The sequence below is a fragment of the Salmo salar genome, chromosome 12, assembly GCF_965601325.2.
Source record: "Salmo salar chromosome 12, fSalSal1, whole genome shotgun sequence".
NCBI lineage: Eukaryota > Metazoa > Chordata > Actinopteri > Salmoniformes > Salmonidae > Salmo > Salmo salar.
This window is the reverse complement of record NC_138302.1, coordinates 59,100,478-59,114,064: the sequence shown is the minus strand read 5'-3', so window position 1 is coordinate 59,114,064 and position 13,587 is coordinate 59,100,478. Positions and strand designations below refer to the sequence as shown.

Below are 13,587 nucleotides of genomic sequence, written 5' to 3'. Positions count from 1 at the left end.
TACATATACTTAGGTTGGAGTCATTAAAACTCGTTTTTCAACCACTCCACCAATTTCTTGTTAACAAACTGTAGTTTTAGCAAGTCGGTTAGGACATCTACTCTGTGCATGACACAAGTAATTTTTCCAACAACTGTTTATAGACAGATTATTTCACTTATAATTCACTGTATCACAATTCCAGTGGGTCAAAAGTTTACATACACTAAGTTGAATGTGCCTTTAAACAGCTTGGACAATTCCAGAAAACGATGTCATGCCTTTAGATGTCACGTCCTGACCATTGAGTGCTCTTATTTTCTATGGTAGAGTAGGTCAGGGCATGACTGGGGGGTTTATTCTAGTTTAATTTTTCTATGTTGTTTGGGTCTAGTTTCTGTTTTTCTATGTTGGGGTTTTTGGATGATCCCCAATTAGAGGCAGCTGGTCATCGTTGTCTCTAATTGGGGATCATATTTAAGTAGTTGTTTTTCCCACCTTTGTTTTGTGGGAGATTATTTTGAGTTAGTGCATGTAGCACCTCTTCGTCACAGTTTGTTGTTTTGTTTATGGTTTATTGTATGTCTTGCATAGTTTCACATTATAATAAAATATGTGGAACGATATTCACGCTGCGCCTTTGTCCGTTCCTACACACAAACGTGACATTAGAAGCTTCTGATAGACTAATTTACATCATTTGAGTCAATTGGAGGCATACATGTGGATGTATTTCAAGGTCTACGTTCAAACTCAGTGCCTCTTTGCTTGACATCATGGGAAAATCAAAAGAAATCAGCCAATCAGACAATCATTGTAGACCTCCACAAGTCTGGTTCATCCTTGGGAGCAATTTCCAAACACCTGAAGGTACCATGTTCATCTGTACAAACAATAGTACGCAAGTATAAACACCATGGGACCACGCAGCCGTCACACCGCTCAGGAAGGAGACGCATTCTGTCTCCTAGAGAAGAACGTACTTTGGTGCGAAAAGTGCAAATCAATCCCAGAACAACAGCAAAAGACCTTGTGAAGATGCTGGAGGAAGCAGGTACACAATTATCTATATCCACAGTAAAACAAGTTCTATATCGACATAACCTGAAAGTGTCACAGTGTCCACAGAAGGTGGCGCCCCTCCCCGGTCGGGCGGTGCTCGGCGGTCGTCGTCGCCGGCCTACCAGCTGCCACCGATCTATGTTTCTGTGTCTTTTGGTTTTGTCTGTCTAGGTCCGCACCTGTTCCTTGTTAGTCATTTAGTGGGGGGGTATTTAGTTTGTCTTTTTGTTTGGGGAATTCGTGCGGGATTATTTCATGTCATGTGTGAGTGGCAAAAAAGGCCACTCAGCAAGGAAGATGCAACTGCTCCAAAACCGCTATAAAAAAAGCCAGACTGCGGTTTGCAACTGCACAGGGGAATTTTTTTTACTTTTTGGAGAAATGTCCTCTGGTTTGATGAAACAAAAATAGAACTGTTTGACCATAATGACCATCGTTATGTTTGGAAGAAAAAGGGGGACGCTTGCACGCCAAAGAACACCATCTCAACCGTGAAGCATGGGGTGGTAGCATCATGTTGTGGGGGTGCTTTGCTGCAGGAGGGACTGGTGCACTTCACAAAATAGATGGCATCATGAGGCAGGAAAAGTATGTGGATATATTGAAGCAACATCTCAAGACATCAGTCAGGAAGTTAAAGCTTGCTCGCAAATGGGTCTTCCAAATGGACAATGACCCCAAGCATACTTCCAAAGTTGTGGCAAAATGGCTTAAGGACAACAAAGTCAAGGTATTGGAGTGGCCAACACAAAACCCTGACCTCAATCCTATGGAAAATTTGTGGGCAGAACTGAAAAAGCGTGTGCTAGCAAGGAGGACTACAAAGCTAACTCAGTTACACCAGCTCTGTCAGGAGGAATGCGCCAAAATTCACCCAACTTATTGTTGGAAGCTTGGGGAAGGCTACCCAAAACGTTTGACCCAAGTTAAACTATTTAAAGGCAATGCTACTAAATACTAATTGAGTGTATGTAAACTTCTGACCCACTGGGAATGTGATGAAAGAAATAAAAGCTGAAATAAATCATTCTCTCTACTATTATTCTGACATTTCACATTCTTAAAATAAAGTGGTGATCCTAACAGACCTAAGACAGGGAATTTTTACTAGGAATTGTGAGTTTAAATGTATTTGGCTAAGGTGCATGTAAACTTCTGACTTCAACTGTAGTTATGTTACAGAAACTGTGGTATAACTAATTGGAGGAATATTGGGAGTGGGAAATAAGCACCATAGCTTCCTTTATATAAATGCAGAAGCTTGACTCTGATTGGTTTGAAACACCAAAACTTACAGGCCTGGGTCGTTCCACAAAATGAGTACCTTTTGCGTCCTTTTGATATTTTAAGTAAAAATGATGCACCAATATTGGATTTTAATAGCCTGTTATATTAAATGAAGTGCTCTTTAATATAGACCAAATGGAAAATTTTGTAAATCAGATTTTTGTAAACCCCTTGTTATTTTGTTGCTTTGATACAGTAGTTTCTGAAGATTATTATTTATTTAATGTGATTATTGATTTATTTTAAGGTTAAAAAAACAACTCATTTTAATAATGGTGAAACTATTCCTATTTAAATATTATTTTTCAAAAGAAACATTAAACATCAGTCCTGTGTGGCTCACTTGGTAGAGCATGGCACTTGCAAAACCAGTGTTGCGGGTTCGATCCCCACAGGGAACCAGTATGAAAATGTATGCACTCACTACTGTAGGTCGATCTGGATAAGAGGGTCTGCTAAATGACTGGAATGTAAAAAAATGTCAAATCTAATAGTCAAAGCAGGTGAGCTGGTTCTACTTTATGTTGCAATTTTCTGGTTTTGTGGTGGAAAACTGAGTGGGTCGAACATTACACGTCAACCCTGTTTCCCATAAATAGACAGGCAATCATTTTTTCACAATATTTTTGTTGTTGTTGTGAAGTTTGCATTCAATTGCCCCTAATTGTTGCACACAACAAGCTTCCATTCCCCCTGTCACAAGGGGATTTATGGCTGATTTAAGATGAAATCGTCAACTCTGTTACGTTCAACACCGTTACTTTCTTTGGCACTTAATAGGCACTTACCATATAACAAATAAATAATAATAATAATAATAACCTCTTGAGATTTAATTTTTTTTTTTTTTAAGTTGAACATGTGCTCGTCATGACAGAATGTTAAAATTAGGGGAAATAAAGGTTTTCTTCACCACACTGCCCAAACGGGAACAACCCGCCTACACTTTTCCATAGAAAAGTGCCTAGTGATAATTGGATGAACCTAAAGACAAGGTCACACCATTGGTGAAAATACAATAACCCAGCATGAAATTGGTTCAACTGTTCTCTCTCAACAACAACCAAAAAATCTCTATAAATGTTTAATCTTTTAATTTGCTGTTTGGCTGACGAATGTACTAAACTCAAGAAACAGTAATTAGCAACAGTCTTTTTTACACAATTAGATTGGATGTCTACTTTAATAGCAATCCCTTTTAATCATTATTAGGCATGTTATGCTAATAACTCGACCAACCAATTATGAGGACTAATTTGTGTGTGCATTGCATGTGTGTGAATGTGTGTGTGTGAATGTGTGTGTGTGTATGCATGCATGCATGCGTCCATGTGTGTGTGTGTGCACGTGATTACCGTTCATTTCTAATGGCACGGCCAAGTGACTCAACATGCTGGAGACAGCTGTCAGAACAAATAAATATGCGCTGATAAAAAGGCCACAGAGGTACTGTCTGTCTGTAGGGGAGCAGAGTGGGGCTGCTGAATCACTGGCGCATGTCTTTCTCCCTCATAAACACATATAATTGCTGTTCTCTCTCTCTGGGTGTACAGGTGCGGGGTGATGTGCGAGCCAAATTCCAAAGGCCACCTGGGTTTTAGAGTGTAACAATCGCACTGTGCCGCCTGCAGCAGAGTGGAAGCTTTTAGATGAGAATAAAGACAAGTCCTTTAAAGTACTACTTACTGCCTGTTCTGGTTTTTCATTGCTTTCAACCATAAAACAAAAACAAAAAAATGTACACAAAACAACAATGGAACTTTGACCGCCTTTCAAAGTTATGGAGGAATGGTTATGTAAAGCCACATAATCTCAATGGGCATTGCTGTACTCTGATGATGCTGTCTTCCTGGGTATGCCTTTAAGGCCCTGTCTTTATGTATTTAATCCCTCAGAAACTCTATTAGACTTTACATACCATCTGTGATAGCAGCTCAGGAATCAACAGGAGATTACTGAACTGACAGATTATTATGTAAGCCATGTGAGACAAGCAAACTATCTGCACATGATTACACGAAACAAAAGTGTCTGGAAAAGCACAATCTATATTCGACTGTTTATTTGTGTTTAAACATGTTATGGGCATATTGAAAAACAAAACACATTTTACATTTCAAAGATAAAGATTTGTAATATGCTGCTTTCAATAAATGGAAAACTGTTTGCAACTATGGGACTATGTTTACTTTGGTTAGATGTGGGGGTCTGAGGCTGAGTTTAGCCAGTCATGAAGCATATCCAATCAGAGAAACAAAAACAGTAGGAGCCAGAAAGGGCAAACCAATTTCAGAGAATTACTGGTGTCTGTTTGAAACAAATGGAAAAGTCTGGCTTATATGGAAATTAATTGAACTGAATTATTATTTGTTTCTTGGTCAAAGACGGAACAAAATGGACATAGCCTTGAACTGTTTGAAGAAAATAAATACTGGACTTGATTTGATTGTTTTGTATTAATGGGTTATTGTTACTATTATTGGACAATCACTTGGTCAGGTATTGACACTCAAGAACTCAGATGAACAAGCTCTATCCCAACAATAACGTGCTTGTTCCAACCAAAGAGGGGGATTATAAATAAACACAGAGTGCAATGTGGTTACATTTGTTCTCTCAAATGAAGAAAGTCACAACCACACATGATTTTGAGTGTGCAACAGAAGGGATGTAGGTTCTTTATCTATTTACTTCATAGATGTGTTGTCTCACCCACCAGACTCAGAGTTGAGAGGGCAAGTCTTCAGGTCTGCCAGTCTCAGCCTCTCCATGTTCTTTACCTGGATCACCTGGTGGACGTCAGGGGGAAACTGGCAGCTCCGAGGGATCGAGTCCAAGGGACCATTTCCACCAATATATAGGTCTACAGAGGGAAAACAAAAACCAAAAACTAAGCAGGAAACAAGAGAATGAAATAAACCAAAAGTGATCTAGCTGAAAACATAATTATGGAGGTATTGGCTTTCTCAAGGAAGAGAAAATAAGCTTTTGAATTATAATTCACAAAAAAAAAATAAAAATTCCAGGCCTATCCATTTTCCAGATGAATTAGCAGGCAGTGTAGTGGGTGTACGCACGCACGCACGCACGCACGCACACACGCGCACACGCGCACACACACACACACACACACACACACACACAAGTAATCTGCAGCTCAAGGTGTTACTGTGCCATATCAGTTCTCAACAAACATCACTGTCGTGATGCTCTGTGAGGGATGGAGGTGTGAGGTTGGACTCACCCTGGGGTGTGCCATTGATTCACTATGTAGGAAGAGGCTATTCACATGATACACATCGGCTTACCATGACTGTTTAAGCAACCTACCATGGTAGGCCAAGCATCGATTTTCAAAAAGGCCTACTGTTCTTCAGAATAAAAATATACAGTTTAATATCCATGGAATGGACAAAAATTAAGAAGACATGTCTTGCCATGATGGAGCGTTTAGAGTGTTTTGGTGTGAGTGACTGACTGAATGTCTTACCTCCATCAGAAGCCCCTGCAGGCTCAGTCTTCATGGTGAAGATTCTCCGTAACTTACAGCTGGCAGAGACAGTGATTCCATCCAAGGATAAGAACCCTGCACCTTTAAACAGCTCACTGGTGAATGACACAAGGTCGATGCACATGTTGCACCACTAGAGATGAGAAAAGAGGGAAGAGAAGGAAATTGTTTTGTTCAGATGATCTAAAGCAATTTAAACAGTCGACAGCTGTCCTCCTTGTCCCTGTTTTTTTGTTAAAAAGTTTGTTGAAGCAATATCCCAGCTAACAACAAATGCTCCCATAACTTTAGAGAACATTCCTTTACAGGTCCAATGCAGACGTTTTTATCTCAATATCAAATCATTTGTGGGTAACAATTAAGTACCTTACTGTGATTGTTCTACTAAACTATATGGAATAAAAAGGTCATACCAAAGATCCTTTTTCTATTTGATTTTGAATTTTTAAGACCCCATGAAGTATCAAAAATGAATTTGAAAAAAATATTTATTTGGCCTTACTGCTATTAGCCCATACAAACGCATTGAATAAGAAAAAGATTCACTACATGGAACAACAGATAGTTCCCCCCCCCACCCCCCTAAAAATCAAAAGGAACTTTGTTCTGAAGTGTCTATCCTTAGAGATATAGGAAAGATCAGAAAACATTTTTTAAAATATTTTTTACATGTATTTAACTGTTTTTATTTGTCACTAAACAGTATCAATCAAAAGTTTGGACACACCTACTCATACCTGGGTTTTGCTTTAGGTTTTTCCTATTTTCTACATTTTAGAATAATAGTGAAGAAATCAAAACTATGAAATAACACATATGGAATCATGTAGTAACCAAAAAAGTGTTAAACAAATCAAAATATTTTTTTACATTTGAAATTCTTCAAAGTAGCCACCCTTTGCCTTGATGACAGCTTTGCACACTCTTGGAATTCTTTCAACCAGCTTCATGAGGTAGTCACCTGGAATGGATTTAAATTAACAGGTGTGCCTTGTTAATATGTGGAATTTATTTCCTTCTCCTTCTCTCGTTTCAGACAATCAGTTGTGTTTTGACAAGGTAGGGGTGGTATACAGAAGATAGCCCTATTTGGTTAACCTCTTACATCTAGACGTTCCGCTAGCGGAACACCTGCTCCAAAATCCAATGATGGGCGTGGCGCGAAATACAAATTCCTCTAAAATCCGAAAACTTCAATTTTTCAAACATATGACTATTTTAGACAAGACTCTCGTTAATCTAACCACACTGTCCGATTTCAAAAAGGCTTTACAGCGAAAACAAAACATTACATTATGTCAGCAGAGTACCCAGCCAGAAATAATCAGACACCCATTTTTCAAGCTAGCATATAATGTCACAAAAAACAAAACCACAGCTAAATGCAGCACTAACCTTTGATGATCTTCATCAGATGACAACCCTAGGACATTATGTCATACAATGCATGCATGTTTTGTTCAATCAAGTTCATATTTATATCAAAAACCAGCTTTTTTACATTAGCATGTGACGTTCAGAACTAGCATACCCCCCGCAAACATCCGGTGAATTTACTAAATTACTCACGATAAACGTTCACAAAAAACATAACAATTATTTTAAGAATTATAGATACAGAACTCCTCTATGCACTCGATATGTCCGATTTTAAAATAGCTTTTCGGTGAAAGCACATTTTGCAATATTCTCAGTAGATAGCCCAGCCATCACGGCTAGCTATTTAGACACCGACCAAGTTTAGCCCTGACCAAAGTCAGATTTACTATTACAAAAGTTTGATTACCTTTGTTGTCTTTGTCAGAATGCACTCCCAGGACTGCTACTTCAATAACAAATGTTGGTTTGGTCCAAAATAATCCATCGTTATATCCAAATAGCGGCGTTTTGTTCGTGCGTTCTAGACACTATCCGAAGTGTAAATAAGGGTTACGAGCATGGCGCAATTCGTGACAAAAGATTTCTAAATATTCCATTACCGTACTTCGAAGCATGTCAACCGCTGTTTAAAATCCATTTTTATGCCATTTTTCTCGTAAAAAAGCGATAATATTCTGACCGGGAATCTCTGTTTAGGTAAACAGAGGAAAGAAAACAAAGCATTCTGTCGACGCGGGCACGAGCCTGAGTCTCACAGTACTGTAACCAGCCACTACCCAAACGCGCTACTTTGTTTCAACCAGAGCCTGCAAAGCCACGATTCAGCTTTTTGCCGCCTTCTGAGAGACCATGTGAGCCGTAGGAAGTGTCACGTAACAGCAGAGATCCTTTGTAATGGATAGAGATGGCAAAGAAGGCCAAGAAATGGTCAGACAGGGTACTTCCTGTACAGAATCTTCTCAGGTTTTGGCCTGCCAAATGAGTTCTGTTATACTCACAGACACCATTCAAACAGTTTTAGAAACTTTGGAGTGTTTTTTATCCAAAGCTAATAATTATATGCATATTCTAGTTTCTGGGCAGGAGTAATAATCAGATTAAATCGGGTACGTTTTTTATCCGGCTGTGAAAATACTGCCCCCTATCCATAACAGGTTAAAGCCCAAGTCCATATTATGGCAAGAACAGCTGAGAACACAAAGAGAAACGACAGTCCATCATTACTTTAAGACATGAAGGTCATTCAATCCGGAAATATTCAAGAACTTTGAATGTTTCTTCAAGTGCAGTCGCAAAAACCAGGGGCTATGATGTTACCTCTGCTGCAGAGGATAAGTTCATTTCAGTTTTCAGCCTCAGAAATTGCAGCCCAAATAAATGCTTCACAGAGTTCAAGTAACAGACACATCTCAACATCAAGAGGAGACTGTGTGAATCAGTCCTTCGTGGTTCAATTGCTGCAAAGAAACCACTACTAAAGGACACCATATCTATCCTTTGTTCTGATGAGTGAAAATGTGAGAGTTTTGGTTCCAACCGCTGTATCATTGTGAGACGCAGAGTAGGTGAACGGATGATTTCCGCATGTGTGGTTCCCACCGTGAAGCATGGAGGAGGAGGTGTGATGGTGTAGGGTGCTTTGCTGGTGACACTGTCAGTGATTTATTTAGAATTCAAAGCACACTTTACCAGCATGGCTACCACAGCTTTCTGCAGCGATACGCCATTACATCTGGTCTGCACTTAGTGGGACTATCATTTGTTTTACAACAGGACAATGACCCAACACACCTCCAGGCTGTGTAAGGGCTATTTGACCAAGAAGGAGAGTGATGGAGTGCTGCATCAGATGACCTGGCCTCCACAATCACTCAACCCAATTGAGATGCTTTGGGATGAGTTGGACTGCAGAGTGAAGGAAAAGCAGCCAACAAGTGCTCAGCATATGAAGTGGTCAGCATACAGTATGTGGGAACTCCTTCAAGACTGTTGAAAAAGCATTCCAGGTGAAGGTTGAGAGAATGCCAAGAGTGTGAAAAGCTGTCATGAAGGCAAATGAAGGCTACTTTGAAGAATATAAAATATATTTAGATTGTTCAACACTTTTTTGGTTACTACGTGATTCCATATGTGTTATTTGTAGAAAATAGTAAAAATAAAGAAAAACCCTTGAATGAGTAGGTGTCCAAACCTTTGACTGGTACAATATTTACCTGGTACAATATATAATCCCATACATTTTTCCAACCAGGGGACCTTCAGAAAAGTTTTTTGGGGGAAGAACTTTTCTTTGGGACCATCAGGCGACATCCTGAAAAACGTATTTGGGGACGTCACCCGGAACAACCCGGGAACTAAACAAAACCCTCCAGGGGACCATAACAGAATGTCCTATGTTTTAAATGTCTTTGAACACAGGAATGCTCTTGCAATGTTACAATGAAACGTGTCTATAACATTAATATCTTATATTTGGAGAACATGGCACCAAGTTCTGTGTATGTTTGGTGTATTGTTGATGGAATATTCTCCTAACCCTCAGAAAACTGAAAACATGAATGTTCTTGCAACCTCCCATTAAATGTGTCTAAAACATAAATATCTTATATTCTAAGAACATGGCAACCATGCTCTGTGTATGTTTGGTGTGACGTTGATAGAATATTCTCAGAACCCTCAGAAAACAGGACACGCAAATGTTCTTGCAACATCCAATGAAACGTGTCTTGAACGTTAATATTGAATATTCTGAGAACATGGTACCATGGTAAGTTATGTTTGACATTAAGGAATTGTCCTAACTCTAACACCAAAACATGCTAAATAGGCTCTCATAAGGTTTTTTGCTGACATAGATAGAATGTTCCTATAACTAACGGAAAACTGGACACTCAAACATCAGAACATTACAGATAACATTACAAAAATGTTCTCTCTCCCTAGAATTGTAAGCTGGTATAGTCTCTTTCGAGCTGGTAGAAATTGGCAGAACTTTCTTAAGTCACCAGCAGCCTTGATATATTGTACTTATGGTAGCGGTGGAGGCGAGGGCAATACTCACAATGTTGCGTTTCAGACCTAAAGGTATCCTTGCATGCAAGGGTGTAGCAGAGAACTCTTTATGAACCGTGGATAGGTACAGCCTCCTTTTCAGATGACCTAAATCGGTTATCCTGAAAAACAAGTGAAGGAATTCATGAGGTAATAGTGAACAGCAATTATACACTGCTCCAAAAAATAAAGGGAACACTTAAACAACACAATGTAACTCCAAGTCAATCACACTTCTGTGAAATCAAACTGTCCACTTAGGAAGCAACACTGATTGACAATACATTTCACATGCTGTTGTGCAAATGGAATAGACAACAGGTGGAAATAATAGGCAATTAGCAAGACACCCCCAATAAAGGAGTGGTTCTGCAGGTGGGGACCACAGACCACTTCTCAGTTCCTATGCTTCCTGGCTGATGTTTTGGTCACTTTTGAATGCTCGCGGTGCTTTCACTCTAGTGGTAGCATGAGACGGAGGCTACAACCCACACAAGTGGCTCAGGTAGTGCAGCTCATCCAGGATGGCACATCAATGCGAGCTGTGGATAGAAGGTTTGCTGTGTCTGTCAGTGTAGTGTCCAGAGTATGGAGGTGCTACCAGGAGACAGGCCAGTACATCAGGAGACGTGGAGGAGGCCATAGGAGGGCAACAACCCAGCAGCAGGACCGCTACCTCCGCCTTTGTGCAAGGAGGAGCAGGAGAAGCACTGCCAGACGCCGTGGAGAACGTTCTGCTGCCTGCAACATCCTCCAGCATGACCGGTTTGGAGGTGGGTCAGTCATGGTGTGGGGTGGCATTTCTTTGGGGGGCCGCACAGCCCTCCATGGGCTCGCCAGAGGTAGCCTGACTGCCATTAGGTACCGAGATGAGATCCTCAGACCCCTTGTGAGACCATATGCTGGTGCGGTTGGCCCTGGGTTCCTCCTAATGCAAGACAATGCTAGACCTCATGTGGCTGGAGTGTGTCAGCAGTTCCTGCAAGAGGAAGGCATTGATGCTATGGACTGGCCCGCCCGTTCCCCAGACCTGAATCCAATTGAGCACATCTGGGACATCATGTCTTGCTCCATCCACCAACACCACGTTGCACCACAGACTGTCCAGGAGTTGATGGATGCTTTAGTCCAGGTCTGGGAGGAGATCCCTCAGGAGACCATCCGCTACCTCATCAGGAGCATGCCCAGGCGTTGTAGGGAGGTCATACAGGCACGTGGAGGCCACACACACTACTGAGCCTCATTTTGACTTGTTTTAAGGACATTACATCAAAGTTGGATCAGCCTGTAGTGTGGTTTTCCACTTTAATTTTGAGTGTGACTCCAAATCCAGACCTCCATGGGTTGATAAATTGGATTTCCATTGATTATTTTTGTGTTATTTTGTTGTCAGCACATTCAACTATGTAAAGAAAAAAGTATTTAATAAGATTATTTCTTTCATTCAGATCTAGGATGTGTTGTTTAAGTGTTCCCTTTATTTTTTTTAGCAGTATATATTACAACAAAGCTTTCATGTCTTAGAAAAAAAGGTGCTATCTAGAACCTAAAAGGGTTCTTTGGGCTGTCCCCATAGGAGAACCCTTTGAAGAACCCTTTTTGGTTCTGAGAAGAACACTTTTGGGTTCCATGTAGAACCCTCTCCTATGAGCATGCTTCATGAACCCAAAAGGTTTCTACCTGAAACAAAATAGTGTCTTACCTGGAACCAAAAACGGTTTTCCTATGGGAACAGCTGAAGAATCCTTTTGGAACTCTTTTTTGTAAGAGTGTAGCCTTGAGAGAGTTGGGCAAGTAACCGAAAGGTCGCTGGATGGAATCTCCAAGCCGACTACGTGAAGAATATGCCAATATGCCCCTGAACAAGGCACTTACAGTGCATTCGGAACGTACTCATACACCTTGAAATATCACTTTTACATACATTTTCAGACCCTTTACTCAGTACTTTGTTGAAGCACCTTCAGCAGCGATTACAGCCTTAAGTCTTCTTGGGTATGACACTACAAGCTTGGCACACCTGTATTTGGGGAGTTTCTCACATTCTTCTCTGCAGATCGTCTCAAGCACTGTCAGTTGGATGGGGAGCATCACTGCACAGCTATATTCAGGTCTCTCCAGAGAGGTTAGATTGGGTTCGGGCTCTGGCTGGGCCACTCAAGGACATTCAGAAACATGTCCCGAAGCCACTCCTGCATTGTCTTGGCTGTGTGCTTGGGATCGTTGTCCTGTTGGAAGGTGAACCTTCGCCCCAGTCTGAAGTCCCGAGCGCTCTGGAGCAGGTTTTCCCTCAAAGATCTCTCTGTACTTTGCTGAATTTATTTTTCCCTCGATCCTGACTAGTCTCCCAGTCCCTGCTGCTGAAAAACATCCCAACAGCATGATGCTGCCACCACTATGCTTCCCCGTAGGGAAGGTGTCAGGTTTCCTCCAGATGTGACGCTTGGCATTCAGGCCAAAGAGTTCAATCTTGGTTTCATCAGACCAGAGAATCTTGTTTCTCATGGTCTGAGAATCCTTTGGGTGCCTTTTGGCAAACTCCAAGCGGGCTGTCATGTGCCTTTTACTGAAAAGTGGCTTCAGTCTGGCCACCCTACCATACAGGCCTGATTGGTGGAGTGCTGCAGAGAGGTGTGTCCTTCTGGAAGCTTCTCCCTTCTCCACAGAGGACCTCTGGAGCTCTGTCAGAGTGACCATCGGGTTCTTGGTCACCTCCCTGACCAAGGCCTTTCTCCCCCCCGATTGCTCAGTTTGGCCGGGCGGCCAGCTCTAGGAACAGTCTTGGTGGTTCCTAACTTCTCCCATTTAAGAATGATGGAGGTCACTGTGTTCTTGGGGAGCTTCAATGCTGCAGAAATTTTGGGTACCCTTTTTTGGTACCCTCGACACAATCCTGTATTGGAGATCTACGGACAATTCCTTCGACCTGATGGCTTGGTTTTTGCTCTGATATGCACTGTCAACTGTGGGACCTTATACAGTAGACAAGTGTGTGCCTTTCCAAATCATGTCCAATCAATTAATTTGACCACAGGTGTACTCCAATCTAAACATCTCAAGGATGATCAATGGAAACAGGATGCACCTGAGCTCAATTTCAAGTCTCATAGCAAAGGGTCTGAATACTTATGTAAATAAGGTACCTGTTTTTTAGTTTTAATACATTTGCAAAAAAATCTAAAATTAACCCACTTTCACTTTGTCATTATAAGGTATTGTGTGTAGATTATTGAGGTAAAAAACTAATTTAATCTATTTTAGAATAAGGCTGTAACGTAACAAATGTGGAAAATGTGAACGGGTCTGAATACTTTCTG

At 40.9% G+C, this 13,587-nt stretch overlaps 1 protein-coding gene across 1 annotated transcript in view; it reads right to left on the bottom strand.

Moving 5' to 3' along the window:
- cfap20dc (CFAP20 domain containing) overlaps nucleotides 1–13,587 on the bottom strand; it is a 59,083-nt gene that overhangs the window by 35,769 nt on the left and 9,727 nt on the right. Inside the window, exons 5-7 of the mRNA XM_014132319.3 lie at nucleotides 10,281–10,392; nucleotides 5,819–5,972; nucleotides 5,045–5,191 (exon numbers count right to left, since the gene is read on the bottom strand). Coding sequence (XP_013987794.1) covers nucleotides 5,045–5,191; nucleotides 5,819–5,972; nucleotides 10,281–10,392 — 413 coding nt within the window. The remainder of the gene's footprint in view (nucleotides 1–5,044; nucleotides 5,192–5,818; nucleotides 5,973–10,280; nucleotides 10,393–13,587) is intronic.